A 16,493-nucleotide genomic window follows, 5' to 3' on the forward strand; every position below is an offset into this window, starting at 1 on the left:
CTTTCTTTCTTTCAGCTTTCTTTCCCTCTCTTTCTCTTTCTTTCTTCCACCCCTCTTTCTTTCTGATTCCACACATAAGTGAGATCATGCAATACTTTTCCTTCTGTATCTAGTTTATTTCACTTAGCATAATATCCTCCACATCCATCCATATTGTGGAAAATGAAAGGATCTCCTTACTATTTACCGCTGAGTAATATTCTCTTGTATAAATACACCAAAAAAACCTTCTCTTACAGAAGCAATGTCACCAGTCATTGGAAGAGGGACAGGAAATTCTCTCAACATAAGTCCCTAGTGAAAGTCTAAGGAGGAATGGAAGCAAAGATGTTTGAGCCTGGAGATGGAGCAGGAAATCTAGTTCATCCCACTAACCCATACTAATATAAAACAGAAGTCTACTGTTCAGGGGGAAGGAACAAAAAACTCCCACACAAGATCCCCCAGTGAAACAGGGAAGAATTTGGCCAACACAAAGGGAGGCTCACAGGAATGCTGAGAAAGTCCTGCTCCTGAGGGTTAAGCACAAAGGACTTGCCTAAGACTGAGGTTGAGCAGGAAAACTGAGAACCGCCCCCTGGCTCCAACAAGAGCAGCAGCAATCACCCCCTGGGGGAGAGTCTATTGTGGCCCAGCTGTGTATGCCATGCTGAGTGCCACATCAGGAGTAGGGTTATAAGTGGTGGAAGGTATCCAAGTTACCAGCAGCAAATCCATGTGGATAGGCAGCAACCTCAAATCTTGCCTCCTCAGGCAGAAGGAGAGACCGAGGCAAGTTTCAGAGCAGGAGTGAAAGCTTATTAAAAAGCTTTAGCTCAGTAAGGACAAGAGGGAAACAAAAGAAAGGAAGGAAAGTACACTTGGAAGAGGGCCAACTGGGCAACTCGAGAGGCCAAGAACATGGCTTGACCGCTTGACTTGGAGTTTTCTACGTTGGCATACTTCCGGAATCTTGTGTTACTTCTCCCCACTCCTGAGATCTTATTGGGAAGCTGCTGATCAGTTTCAGGTGATTTCTATCTATTGGGAGTCTGCCTTTCCCTGGTGCTGGCTGTGACCAATTATTACTTTAGAGAAACAGTTAACAACTGCCTAACCATCACTTGATGGTTTCCCAATACTCCCGGTGTGTGCTGGGGAGAGAACACAATTGAAACCCAGCTCAGCTACTCACATGATTGGCTCAAATACCAATGCTAATGTCCAGAAGAAGAGAAGGAAAAAAACAGACATGTTACATATAGAAAAACAAACTTAAGAAGGGAGGTAGACTTCTTATCAGAAGATATACAACGCAAGATTCTCTAATCAATTCTAGCATTTTCCAATAAATAAACATAAAACAAAAACTTTAAACAAGCAAGCAAATAAGCAGAAAGCTGACATTATTCATTGTCAGTAGATCTGCCCTACAAAATTTGTTGAAGTTCTTCAAGCGAGGGAAAATTGTATCAGAAGGAAATTTGGAACAACAAAAAGGACTGAATGGAGCAGGAAGTGATAAAATTGTGGCTAAATGCAAATACTTTTCTTATATTTAATCTCTTTAAAAGATAATTGGCAGCTTATGGCACACATAGTAACAATGTACTATGAGGTTTTTCACATGTGTAGAATTAAAATGTAAGACAATAAGAGTATAAAGAACAGAAGGAAGGAAAGGGAAATAAGGCATTGCACTGTACATGTAGTGTTGTAATATTATTTGAAGGCTTACTGTGACTTAGATAGATAGATAGATAGATAGATAGATAGATAGATAGATAGATAGAGATATATAGTAATTCTTAGAGCAATCCCTATAAAACAAAGGTATATAACTAAAAAGCCAACAGTGGAGATGAAAATGATATAGTAAAAAAACGTTAAACTGGTCTAAAAGAAGGGAAGAAACAGGGAAAACAATAAAAAATAGATGTGATAAATAAAAATATATAGCAAGTTGGAAGATTTAAGGTAAACTGCTTCCACGTTAACTTGCTTACACTTGTCAATTAAAAGTCAGAGACTGGCCAGGCACAGTGGCTCATGTGTCTAATCCCAGCCCTTTAATCTCAGCACTTTGGGAAGCCAAGGCAGGAGGATCCCTTGAGGCCAGGAGTTCAAGACCATCCAGGGTAACATAGTGAGACCTTGTCTCTACAAATATAAAAAATACTAGGCAGGTGTGGTGATGCACACCTCTAGTTCCAGCTGCTCCTCTTGAGGTGGGAGGATCACATGAGACTGGGAGGTCGAGGTTGCAGTGAGCTATGATCACACCACCGCATTCCTGTCTGGGTGACAGAACAAGACCTTGTCTCACATGTTAAAAGTTAGAGATTGTAAGGCTGGATAAAAAAAAAAAAACAGAACGAATTATATACTGTTAAAAACAAAAAGACCCCACAGTTTAAAAATAAATGAGTTAAAAGTAAAGGATGTTAAAATTAAGTTAAAAGTTAAAAGGTGCTCAATTAATACCTCATAAAGCACACTTTATAGTGGAGATTATTACAAAGGACAGAGTGGGGCATTATATAATATTTATAGAGAGGTGCATTGATTCAGAAGACAAAAACACCATGAGAATGTATGCACCTTCAAAATACGTTAGGGAAAAACCAATACATGAGAAAGAAGGAATAAACACACCTGCACTTACAGTAGACTTCAACATTCCTCCCAGCAATTGGTAGAAAAAGTGTACAACAAAATCAGGATATATATATGCAGAAGGCTTGAACAACAGTATCAACCAACTTGGCCTAATTGATAATTATAGAACAACAGCAGAATATACATTCTTCACAAGTGCACATGGAATGTTCACCAAGATAGACAACATTGTGGGCCAAAAAACAAATCTCAACAAATTCTAAAGGAATGGAATCTTACAAAACATGTTTTTGTGACCACAAAAGAATTGAAATAGAAATTAGCTGTAGAAAGATATCTGGAATCCATGAAATATTGGAAATTACACAGCACTTTTAGGCAATGCAGGGATGAAAGAAGAAATTGCAGGGAAAATTTTAAAATGAAAACAACATATCAAAAAATGCAAGATGACACACTAAAGCAGTGCACAGAGGAAAATTTATAGCATTCAATACTTATATCAGAAAGGAAGAAATGTCTCAAGTCAATTACCTAAGTTTCCACATTAAGAAACTAGAAAAATAGTTGGCCGGACGCAGTGGCTCATGCCTGTAATCCCAGCACTTCGGGAGGCCAAGGTGGGCAGGTGACATGAAGTCACGAGTTTAAGACCAGCCTGGCCAACATGGCAAAACCCTATCTCTACTAAAAAGACAAAAATTAGCTGGGCATGCATGGTGGCTGAGGCAGGGGAATCACTCGAACCCAAGAGGTGGAGGTCGCAGTGAGCCGAGGTCGCACCACAGTCCAGCCTAGGTGACAGTGCCAGACTGTCTCAGAACAACAACAACCAAAGAAACCTAAATAAATAAATAAAAATAAGAAACTAGAAAAATAAAATCAAATTATATCCAAAGCAACAAGAAAGAAAAATTAATAAAGATATGAGGAGAAACAAATTAAATAGAAATGAGAAAATCTATAGAAAAAAACCAGCGAATCCAGAAGTCGCTGCTTTGGGAGGATCAGTCAAATTAATAAACCTTTATCCAGCCTGATGAGAGAGGTGGACAGAGAGAGAATACAAATTATAAATATCAGTAACACCACAGGGCACATCGATACAGATCCTCCAGATATTAAATGTGTGATAAGGAACATGGTGAAAAGCAGTATCCAAAAATTTATTTTTTAAACGGAATGGTAATGTTCCTTGAAGGACACTAGCTAACAAACCTCAGTCCCCCAAAATAAATAGATGACATATATAGAGCTTGTACCAATAAAAGAAATTGAATTCACTAAAACCAACAAAGAAATGAAACAAAATTTTTTTCTCAAATAAATTTCACATCTCTGGCGATTTCACTGGATAATTTTGCAAAACGTTTGTGGAAAAAATAATGTCCATTCTACACAAACTCTTAATGATAATTGAAAAGAGATCACGCTTTTCAAAGCATTTTACAAAGCCTGCATCAGCCTGATATCAAAACCAGACAAACATTATGAGAAAAAAACATCACAGACTAATATAACTCATGTTCATAATAGCATAGATTTATGTTTATGCTATAGTAATAGCAGTTCAAAACTAGGAATATATTAGAAATTTGCATCATAGCCAAATGAGATTTACCCCATGACTTGAATATATATGTGAGTTTAGCAAAATAATATGGTGCACGATTAAGTATGCAAAAGTCAATGTGATTTTTATATATCAGCAACAAACAATTGAAAAATCAACAACACTTAATATAGCAGCAAAAACCCATGAAACATTTAGTGGTAAAATTTAACAAAATATGAGCAGGACCTGCACTCAGAAGCCTAAAAAACATTACTGTGAAATAGTAAAGCAGGCTGAAATCAATGGAGAAGTATACTGCATTAACGGATTGCAAAACTCAAGATTGTGAATATGTCAGTTTCTCCCTCCCAAATGAACTATACATTCAATGTAAACACAATCAAAATCCATGCAGCCTTTTGTTTCTATAAATTGACAAGCTGACCTCAAAATTTATATGGAAAAGCAAAGGGACTAGAATAGTCTAACAATTTGATAAAGAACAAAGAATATTGGAGGACTCATTACCTGTTTTCAAGGCATATTTCATAACTGTGGTAATCAGGACAGTGTGATATTGGCGTAAGAAAACAAATAAGGGGCCAAAGCTAGACCTATACAGTCAAGTTAAGTGGATTTTTTCCATAGGTGCCAAGATAATTTAGTGGGAAAAGATGTTGTATTCAGAGAATGATGGTGGAACAATTGAACATTGACACACAAGCAATGAACCTCACCCTTTATCTCACACCATCTACAAAAGTTAACTCAAAATGCATCATAGAACTTAATGTAAAAGCTAATGTTATCACACTTCTAGAAGAAAACTCAAAATGCATCATAGAACTTAATGTAAAAGCTAATGTTATCACACTTCTAGAAGAAAATGTAGGAGAATCTATGGCATCATGTAAAACGAAGACAGGCTACAAAAACAGAAATTACAAAATAGAAAATTCATAATCTTTTAAATATTTACATACTTATGTGCTATCCTTATCCAGTCACTAGATACTTTTCCAAGCATTATACAAATCACATGAAGAGGTCATTAGTGTTTCGATTTCCTAGATAAATTTCCATTCAAATTTTTCGCACAACCTAATGATGATGAAACTCCAGCATTACAATTAGGCTCCATAACACCCTGTAAGGAGAGCTGAATATTCATTATGCTCATAAAAATATGACCTCCTCCTGCCCCATAGACTCAGTCCTTGAGTCCCTGAAGAAATGAAGTGATAATCAAAAGATCATCGAAGGGGTCAAAGGTAGTCGTGACATTGTATCTCCGGAACATGCTCCAGGGAAATGTGGGAACAGCAACAATATTAACAGCAAAACAGTAACAGCTAGAATTGATTGGAAACTGACATATGTCAGGGACTGTCCTGACAACTGGGCATGTCTTCACACAGTCATTGCTCTAACTGTCCCAAGAATGCTCCATTATGCCTGGATGTTTTTAAAATTTTTTGTCGAGACGTGGGGTCCCTATGTTCCCCAAGGCGCTGGCGTGAGCCACCATGCCTATCCCTGAACCACTTTCTTATCACAAAAAGTACAGCAAGACAGAGGAGGAAGGTGCCTGTAATCCCTTCTGGGGAACATTATGTCCTCCTGCTTGGTGCCATGTTATTTCCTTTGTACCGACCTCAATATTCCTACTCTTTTGACGTAAATAAGAAGTTTGACGATAGTTTTTTTCAATCCTAAACTCGTGGTTTGTAGCCAGAATATAATCGCCTACTTTGGGACATATTGGACGTTTCTGAGTACAGCTGTGGTTGTTGGAATGATTGGTAGGGGCTACTGGCATTTGAGGACTGTGTATTACAGGGATGCAAACATCTTTTTCAAGAGCATTCAATAAACTGGATTTTCCATACATGTCACTTCCCTGTAAACTGAGGGAGGCTGGTATGTTGCTACATCTGGGAAGTTATGAAAGACTTATTGACTGCTTTGGAAAATCACATCACTGCAGACCATTCCATTCTTGGATCCCAGTCTGACACAACATTCCAGTATCAGTTTTCTCTGTAGCTCTGTGTGCCTGGGGAAAAAAATGAGGGGAATCCAACTTACCTAGCAACAGGATCTTTTCCGGGATAAGCTTCACCGCACACCTCAGCTGGCCCCAAAGCACTTGTTGCTGTTTCAGATGGGGTCTATCGCTCAGTCTGGGGTGCAGTGGAGAAACCATGACTCACTGCAGCCTTAATCTCCCAGGCTCAAGTGATCCTTCCATCTCAGCCTCCCAAGTAGCTGGGACAACGTGCAGGTTCCACCATCCCTGGCCAATTTTTTTTTTTTTTTTTTTTTTTTGGTAGAGGTGGGGTGTCCTTATGCTGTCCAGGCTGATCTCAAACTCCTAGGTTCAAGCAATACTCACACCTCGACCTCCCAATGTGCTGGGATTAGAGCCATGAACCACCCCACCTATCACCAAACTACTTTCTTATCACAGAAAGCAGGACAGAGGAGGAAGGTCCCTGCAAGCCCTCCTGGGGAAAATTGTGTCCTTCTCCCTGCTACCCTGCTATTTCCTCTGTACCAACGGCAACATTCCTATTCTTTGGATGTCAGTAAGAAGTTTGAGGATACTTCTTTTCAATCCTAAACTTGGGGTTTATAGCCAGAATATCTTTGCCCACTTTGGGTCATTTTGGAAATTTTTGAGGGCAGCTGCAGTTCTTGGAATGAGTGGTAGGGGCTACTGGCATTTGGGTACTGAGTGTTACAGGGAAGCAAGTGTCTTTTTCTAGAGTCTTCAATAAACTCGATTTTCCATACATGAACTCCCTGTAAACTGAGGAAGACCTGTATGTTAGTCCATCTGGGAATGTATAAAGACTTATTTTATGGCTGCATAGTATTTCATGGTGTATATGTGCCACATTTTCTTAATCCAGTCTATCATTGATGGACATTTGGGTTGGTTCCAAGTCTTTGCTATTGTGATTAGTGCCACAATAAACATATGTGTGCATGTGTCTTTATAGTAGCATGATTTGTAATCCTTTGGGTATATACCCAGTAATGGGATCACTGGGTCAAATGGTATTTCTAGTTCTAGATCCTTGATGAATCGCCACACTGTCTTCCACAATGGTTGAACTAGTTTATACTCCCACCAACAGTGTAAAAGCATTCCTATTTCTCCACATCCTCTCCAGCATCTGTTGTTTCCTGATTTTTTAATTATCGCCATTCTAACTGGTGTGAGATGGTATCTCATTGTGGTTTTGATTTGCATTTCTTTGATGGCCAGTGATGATGAGCATTTTTTCATGTGTCTGTTGGCTGCATAAATGTCTTCTTTTGAAAAGCGTCTGTTCATATCCTTTGCCCACTTTTTGATGGGGTCGTTTGTTTTTTGCTTTTAAATTTAAGTTCTTTGTAGATTCTGGATATTAGCCCTTTGTCGGATGGGTAGATTGCAAAAATTTTCTCCCATTCTGTAGGTTGCCTGTTCACTCTGATGATAGTTTCTTTTGCTCTGCAGAAGCTCTTTAGTTTAATGAGATCCCATTTGTCAATTTTGGCTTTTGTTGTCATTGCTTTTGGTGTTTTAGTTATGAAGTCTTTGCCCATGCCTAGGTCCTGAATTGTATTGCCTAGGTTTTCTTCCAGGGTTTTTATGGTTTTAGGTCTTACATTTAAGTCTTTAATCCCTCATGAGTTAATTTTTGTATAACGTGTAAGGAAGGGATCCAGTTATAGCTTTTTACATACGGCTAGCCAGTTTTCCCAGGACCATTTATTAAATAGGGATTCCTTTCCCCATTTCTTGTTTTTGTCAGGCTTGTCAAAGATCAGATGGTTGTAGATGTGTGGGGTTGTTTCTAAGGCCTCTGTTCTGTTCCATTGGTCTATATCTCTGTTTTGGTACCAGTACCATGCTGTTTTGGTTACTGTAGCCTTGTAGTATAGTTTGAAGTCAGGTAGCGTGATGCCTCCAGCTTTGTTCTTTTGGCTTAGGATTGTCTTGGCTATGCGGGCTGTTTTTTGGTTCCACATTTTGGGTCCGGTTTGGGGGTGCGGGGCTGGGGGAGGGATAGTGTTAGGAGACATACCTAATGTAAAAGACGAGTTGATGGCTGCAGCAAACCAACATGGAACATGTATACCTATGTAACAAACCTGCACCTTGTGCACGTGCACCCTAGAACTTAAGGTATATATTTAAAAAAAGACCTATTGACTGTTTCAGAAATCACATCACTGCAGTGCATTCCACTCTTGGATGGCACTCCAATACAACATTCCAGTATCAGTTTGCTTTTCATGTGTGAAATCCTGGGGAAAATAGAATAAGGGGAATGCAACTTACCTATGAATCTGATAACTTCCAGGATAAGCTGTTAGTTGATGGGGAACCTTAAGTGGGACATGTTGGTAGTGTCATCTCTCATGAGTTGGTGAACATACTGCCTATACCCATTGCTGTTACTACTGTTGCAGATGTATCACCCTCACCAGGCTCCCAGGTCCTTCCTGGAAGAATGGAAACATACCCAGTAGATATCTGTGTCCTCAGGATGGAACAAAGGACCTCACAGGCAGATGGAGGGCAGGGAACACCTGTGGAATTGTAGTGATCTCTATATGGGTGGATGACCAAACCCAAAGTCACAGTGATGAGCCACATGGATGTCCCTGTGCAGAGGGTGGGAGGGGAACACCACAGGCGTCTGCCTTAGGAGCCCTGCAGCAGAGTGAGACCAACCTGCAGTACTGATCTCAGTGATGCCCTTCAAGGGTCCCAAATGTAACCAGCCTATTGGTTGGGGTTCCTCGGTGTGTGTGTGCATGCACATGTGTGTGTGTGGGTGGGTGGAGAGAGAAAGAGAGAGAGACTGAGTCTGAAGACCTAGCCCATGGAAGTGTTGCAACTGGCAAGTCCAAATCTCACAGAGCAGGATGTCAGGCTGGAGACCCATGGCAGAGGTGATAGGAGAGCTCAAATCTTTGGGTGCGCACCTCAGTGCACATGTTCACCAGGCATCTTCTACTCTACCTCTTCATCCACGTGGTGAATGCCTCCGAGCTGTGAGGTCAAGTTCCTAAGGTCTGGATTCTTTCTCTCCTACTGAGACACAGCAGGTAGGTCCACAGGCCAATCCAACTGGGAGTTGAAGTGTGAGTGAGGGTGAGGAGGAGCCAGTGGGCTTCTGGAGGGTCGTCGGTGGGAGGGAGACTCAGAGGGGAAGGGCCTCGAGGTCTTCATCCTTTACATGTGGCACTGCAGCCATGGGCCTTCTTTTCTGTCGGGGCCACAACTAAGGAGGAAGGAGTGCCTTGACGTGGAGGGGATTGGGGTACGATGGGGTGCGTGCTGGGGGTGCTGTTGAAGGTATCTGAGTCCCAGAAATGCCTCAAACCCCCGACAGAGGACAGATTGTAGACTCCCCAGCGAGGACCCAGGCATGGACAGCGTGGGCAGTAAGGAAGGGGCCTGGGAACTGGGAATGCTGCGGGTTGGTGACCTCAGCCCCGAAGTCTGTAGAGTGCCAGGAACAGGTGTCCAGTGAGGAGCACCCAGTGCTGTGTTGCAACTTCCCAACTCCACCGTGGAGGTTCGAATGGACGGGACTCTGTGGTCGAGCAAAACTTCATTTTAGGGAGGAACTGGGCCCAGGAAATGGGTGTGTGACAAACACTGTGGTCACTCCCAGTTTAATTCTCTAGCTCTATTTTCCTAAACGTCTCCATGATGGAGATTCCAGTTGTGAAACCAAACCACATCAGGGATATCCAGTGTCTCTTGCCAGGAGCCTTAAGACATTACTTTGCTAGCTTGATCACCTTAAGTGACTGTGCAAGCATTCTATTCAGAAGACACACAAACTTATACTTGCCCTGGGACTTACCTTCAAAGTATTTCCAAACTTCAAAAAAGTGACAAGTTAACATTTGGCCATGGAAGTGCTCGAATGGAGCTATCCTCTCAAGTGCCATTTCCCAATCACAGTATTCTGTATTCTCTTTGCAGAGAGAAATATAATTTGGCGAGGAAGATCAACATGTAGGCCTAGACCAAGACGAAGTTTACAACCTCCTGAGCTGATCGGGAGTATGTGTGACTGCTTTAACATTCGTTGTTTTCTATTAGCAGAATGTTTTGTGTGTGATAGTGTTGTTGAACTAGTATACATACACTGTTAAAGGTCTTCTGAGCTGATAAAAAATGATCATGGCATCTCATGAAGGAAAGACTGATCCAAGAGGATTACGTGGTGTGTGTGTGTGTGTGTGTGTGTGTGTGTGTGTGTTGTGTGTGTGCGTGTGTGTGTGTTTTGGAGATGGAGTCTTGCTCTGTCACCCAGGCTTGGCTCACTGCAACCTCCGTCTCCTGGGCTGAAGCAATTCTCCTGCCTGAGCCTCCCGAGTAGCTGGGACTACAGGTGCACGCTGCCACGCCCAGCTGATTTCTTTTTGTATTTTAGTAGAGACGGGGTTTCACCGTGTTGCCCAGGCTATTCTTGAACCCCTGAGCTCAAGCAATCCACCTGCCTCGGCCTCCCAAAGTGCTGGGATTACAGGCCTGAGCCACTGCGCCCAGCCTACGTTCTGGTTTTGCCTGGATGGATGACCTTGTGTTCCCCAGATTTTGCCCATGACTTCCTCCGTATGCTTATTCATAACAGATTGCACACATCCATCCCAACATAGATTAAACCACCTTCCAAAGCCCTTGAGGGTAACTCCGTCTTAGAGTAACCTCTCTGTGGGAAGAATAACTTGATGAATAATAAGTATATGAATAGTGTTGGAGAAATGTCTTTAGACTTACTTATGATCAGAAATATCTATGTATTCTGTTTATTTGCATTGTTGACATGTATTGATAACAATTTTTTTTTTTCCTGAGACAGAATCTTGCTCTGTCGCCCAGGCTGGAGTGCAGTGGTGTGATCTCGGCTCACTTGCAACCTCTGCCTCCGGGGTTCAAGCGATTCTCCTGCCTCAGCCTCCCAAGTAGCTGGGATTACAGGCATGCGCCACCATGCCTGGCTAATTTTTGTATTCTTAGTAGAGACAGGGTTTCAGCGTGTTGGCTAGGCTGGTCTCGAACTCTTGACCTCGTGATCTGCTCGCCTTGGCTTCCCAAAGTGCTGAGCGTGAGCCACTGCGCCCAGCCAAAACTTTTTATTTGTACACACACAACCACGGTCCCAGGAGCCCAGTGATGAGGAGCCTCAACAAGAGGAACCACCAACTGAAAGTCGGGATCCCACACCTGGTCAGAAGAGAGAAGATCAGGGTGCAGCTGATATTCGAGGTGCTGGGAAGGGAAAGAAAGAATGTCTATGCGGGGAGGAGGCCTATGTGTGCATCATGCATTATGCCGTGACCAGTAACAGGAGGAAAGAAAACATTAGGAAAGGATCGCAAACATTTGCTGAAAGTTGGCTGGAAAATTGAAGAGTATAGTTTACAGCTTCGTGCAGTCCCTGGATATAATGAATCTTCTCTTACCTTTGAAATATATTTTGTACGCTTGAAAATACAGTCCTTGCTAAATCAGATGAAGCAGTTTAACTTTATGCATAAATATGCAGTATTTCACTAGTTTAATTTGTTCTTCTTAGAATGTTGCTGTATGATCTTCTAAGGCATTGTGTCAATGGTGCTGTAAGCACCCTTTAACAGCATGTGGAGTGCCAAGTCATCCTACCTTATAACACCCTGAATAAAGCCCATTTGCATAAGGATATTAGCCTCATTTTATTAATAAGAAAACTGAGGCTCTGAAATGGAGGTTTACCAAGAACCCTTGTACTCATGGAGACAGAATTCATATTTTGTCCCAAGGTTTGTGTTATCCATGTTGTAATAAGAAAAGGTCAGTGGTTTTGCTTAAGATACTTATTATTTGAATGTGTGTGTACTCTAAGGTAGTTTAGTATTGGCTCAGGACAAAACACAGTTCAACGAAGCAGAATAGAAACTCCAGAAAAGAGCTCAATAAATGACAGCCACTCTTTGAGTGGTATCCTTTGATCGGTAATTTTTCAGGATGTTTGGTAAAAGGTGGATAACTCAGGACACTGGCATACAGGTAGCTATATTAGCATGATTTCGAAGGGGCTTTTAAAAGTTGTAGAAGCACTTTCATCATTAGAAAACTAAAAGTACCATAAGTTTATCCTGAATCAGAAGTTGTTTACTCACTAGATAGTACTTTTGCGTTCAACACTGGCAGAATTTGGGCCATGGAGTATTTTAGCAATTCGCTGTTAAGAGGTTTCCAGAATATGACTGTCAACAGTGACCACTAATTTCTTTGCACTCAACTTCCTGTACCCTCACTGGAAGACAGTGATTTTCCTGTTATTTTTGGTACATTATTCTAAATGTGATTCATTTATGTAAAGTTACATACAGGGCCCTTAGACCCAAGCATAATGTTAATTTATCTAAATAATTTTCAAGTCACCTCAACAAGGGATGGGTGTCACAACTGTAAGATTTCTCCTAGGCAGGCCAATACATTGATCTAATCCTTCAGAAAATTACATTTCATTTATGATTAAAATTCTATCCATGTGGCAGACTCCAGATTTCTTAGATAGTCGATATTCACTATTCATAATACACAATGGTAAAGTATGGGAAATGTAGGTGTGGTGTGATTTATCCTCAGATTGTCATTTAAGATAAGAATTCATAATACAGGAAAACAAAAGTGTGCCATCTTTACATCACATTTATTACCACACTGGTCTACAGGCTTTTATTTCATAACACTGAGGAAAAGAGCACTATCTTTTCCTTATTTGTCCTTCTTGTTTGCCTGCTTCAATCAAGAACCCCTGTATTTTTTAGTGCCTGACCTGGAAGCTGATCTCCAGGAGCTGTCTCAGTCAAAGACTGGGGATGAATGCGGAGATGGTCCTGATGTTCAGGGGACAATTCTGCCAAAAGCAGAGCAATTTAAAATGCCAGAAGGAGGTATGCTATCCATTAAGATGCAAAATTACGTGCTTTCTGTTTTTCACAATATTATACTTTTGATAATAAAAAGAGAGAACGTTACTGCCCCTTTAAAAACACAATTCAAATGCAGGCCTTCTTTGAAAAGTTGTTCAGACCCCAAATGCCTGACCGGAAGACCTAAACACTATCAGATACAGAAACAAATTGGGTCAAAGCCGTATTGAATCATCAAATATGAAAGCATCTTCTTACTTGTGACTATAACCAATAGCTAACAGTTTTCAGATTCTTTTCTAATCTCTGCTTTAAACAAATACATAATGCATTTGTAATACCACTTTGTGTGAAATATGCTGAGTACTGAAGGAGGTTCTAGTACCAGATCTAACATAATTTGTGAGATTTCAGATGAATTCCAAAAATTCTACATCCATCTTTTTCTATTGAAAATAGTAAATGCAAATCAGATATATTAAAATCTGTTTCAAGATTGATTTCTGTATTTTCATGTTCTGTTGGATAGAATACAAAGATATGATTTGTTTTTCATAACAGTTTCACTCCAGTTATAATTATCTGAGTTGAGATTTCATGGTTCCTAAGAGAATGAGTGGGCAACCTGCTTGATGTTTGTTTTCCCGTATGGAGACCTAAATGACTGTTCTTGGATTCTGTTAAATTCTGAATTCTCTGGTTCTTAAAGAATAATTGCATTTTAAATCCTTCCCGCAGTGAACCCTTGAACGACTGAATAATAAAATGGCAAGAGACAGACAGGTTTCTGTTACCAATGAAGTAGGCAGCATGCATGTAGGTCAGTGATGCTCAAGGTGGGTGTAAGATGCCTGTGCTAAGCATGCCCCCTGCCCTTCTGTCAGTCTTCATGAGCTGCTGTGTGTAATTAGATTGAAGACACATATGATAGAATCCCCTCTAGCCATATCATAGGTTACATATTACAGGTTTCTGCCTTGAGACATCAGATGATGCGATTTAAAGTTCAAAGACTGTAACGTCCTCATTCGTGAGTAGTCGACACGTATTTTCCAAATTGCTGACTGTTAATTAGAAGAGCTTCTGAATTTCAAGGGAGCACTCCATATTTAGGGAAGAAATTACCTAAATGTTTGTACTCTACACTGTTGAACCATTCCATTAGACCATTTACATTCAAAGACAGTTTTCTTTGGAAGGCCGAGGCGGGCAGATCACGAGGTCAGGAGATTGAGACCATCCTGGCTAACACGGTGAAATCCCATCTCTACTAAACAAAATACAAAAAATTAGCCGGACGTGGTGGCGGGCGCCTGTAGTCCCAGCTACTCGGGAGGCTGAGACAGGAGAATGGCGTGAACCCGGGAGGCGGAGCTTGCAGTGAGCCGAGACCAGGCCACTGCACTCCAGCCTGGGCGACAGAGCGAGACTCTGTCTCAAAAAACAAAACAAAAACAAACAAACAAACAAAAAGACCTTTTTCAGTCTGTTTCCAGGAGCCTACTGAAGAAGCCTCAACTGTATTCTTAGGAAGATTATAGTCTTAAATGCATAGATAACACATTACATGATAAAGGAGAAGAATAAAAAATAATAAAAGAACAATAGAATAAACCTAAGGGAAAAGGAAAGAGGAAATGAATAAAAGACAGATACGAATCATTAGTAAAAGGAAAACGAATCCAAAAGTAACAAATTTAAAAGATCTTTTGGGGGGGAAATAGTTATAAATAGAGTATCCAGTAGTTTACATACTCGGAGAAAATGGAAAAAGGTCAACATGGAACATGAACAAGACACAGATATTGAATATAGGTTATAATTGAACGTGAATACTCTAATATTTTCAGTGTATGGAAGAAATGGTTGATATGCTAGGCACATATACATTATTTAATATATCCCGATAATATGTGAATACCTAAACATCACAAAGACTGGAAGAACTTCTGAAATTTGCTAGTTGTCCCTCAAAAACACTTACGTTTAGAAACAAATAGTTGGCTTCTCCAGATGTCTTACTGTCCGTTCCATTTTCCTTTCCTATCCCTCTATTTCCGTTTCTTGTTTTGTTTTGTTTTGTTTTGTTTTTTGGCAACACTGTTCATGATATATAACGGTTTCACGTTTTGACATCAGAAATGATAGTGATAGCTTAAAACTAGTGTGACCATATAATTAATTACACAAACGGGAATACTTTCAAGTGTAAAAAGGCAGTATTCATATTGACATTAGCACTTTAGGTGAAAATTGGGGGAAAATGATTACGGTACCTTAAAAACCACAGAAGGGTAAACTAGCCCAAAGAAACATTTTTGCACTTCAGATACAACAGATAAAAAACAAATGCAATAAAATGTTTTCCTAAAAGATAGTTTTCAGACTATTTCCAGGAGTCTATTGGACATCCAGAATGTAGTTTCAAGCCAAAGCATGAAATTAAACATTTTTTTTGTAAATTCCTTTTGTTTCTTAACATTTTTTGTGTGTTGGTTATATTTTTAGTAAAAGTATACACAATGTTTGCTTTCTGCTTTGACCACTTTTTAATAGGTTCACCTGATTTAAAGTGTTCTGACCTCTAACTCTCTTTTGGTTTCCTTGTAGCACTGGAAACCAGGATGTGTTTAAAAAGTATTGATAATGTATATGCTTGGAAATCTATCTTCAAAATCTCTACAGAGCCCTAACTGCATGTAAGCCAATGGGTGACTCATAGGCTTCTGGTTTTAGTCTACTGTATGCAACTAAAACACTGGTGTCCTTTGCATACCTTTAATGTCACCTAAATACAGTTCTGCTAGTAATGTTGTTCTTCTATTATAGGTGAAAGGCAACCACAGGTTTAAATGAATACAAGCTGAAAGAACGCAAACTGGTTTTGTATTAGACATTTGACTTAAAAATATCTCAGAGGACCTCACAGGCAGAAGGAGGGCGGGGAACACTTGTGAAATTGTAGTGATCGCTACATGGTTGGATGACCAAACCCTGAGTCACAGTGATGAGCCACGTGGATGTCCGTCTGCAGAGGGTGGGAGGGGAACGCCACTGGCCTCTGCTTGAGGAGCCCTGCAGCAGAGTGACACCAACCTGCAGTACTGATCTCAGTTACGCCCTAAGGGTCCCAGACGTAAGAAGCCCATTGGTTAGGGTTCCTCGGGGTGTGTGTGTGTGTGTGTGTGTGTGTGTGTGTGTGTGTGTGTGTATGTGTGCACACGTGTGTGTGGGTGGGTGGAGAGAGAAAGAGAGAGAGAGAGACTGAGTTTGAAGACCTAGCCCATGGAAGTGTTGCGACTGGCAAGTCCAAATCTCACGGAGCAGGATGTCAGGCTGGAGACCGGGGGAAGAGGTGATATGAAAGGTCAAATCCAAGGGCAGTGTGGAGGCAGAATTT

The 16,493-nt window shown here is 40.7% G+C and overlaps 1 protein-coding gene across 1 annotated transcript; it reads left to right on the forward strand.

The window, feature by feature from the left end:
- Window positions 1-9,036: 9,036 nt before the first annotated feature.
- Window positions 9,037-15,945, forward strand: LOC135969100 (X antigen family member 3-like). The gene is made up of 6 exons (XM_065537904.1): window positions 9,037-9,106; window positions 10,152-10,238; window positions 11,067-11,068; window positions 11,339-11,441; window positions 12,989-13,114; window positions 15,923-15,945. Exons 1-6 carry the CDS (start codon window positions 9,037-9,039, stop codon window positions 15,943-15,945), a joined length of 411 nt encoding a protein of 136 aa, XP_065393976.1.
- The last annotated feature ends 548 nt before the right edge of the window (window positions 15,946-16,493 follow it).

The sequence above is a fragment of the Macaca fascicularis genome, chromosome X, assembly GCF_037993035.2.
Source record: "Macaca fascicularis isolate 582-1 chromosome X, T2T-MFA8v1.1".
In the NCBI taxonomy this organism is placed as follows: Eukaryota; Metazoa; Chordata; class Mammalia; order Primates; family Cercopithecidae; genus Macaca; species Macaca fascicularis.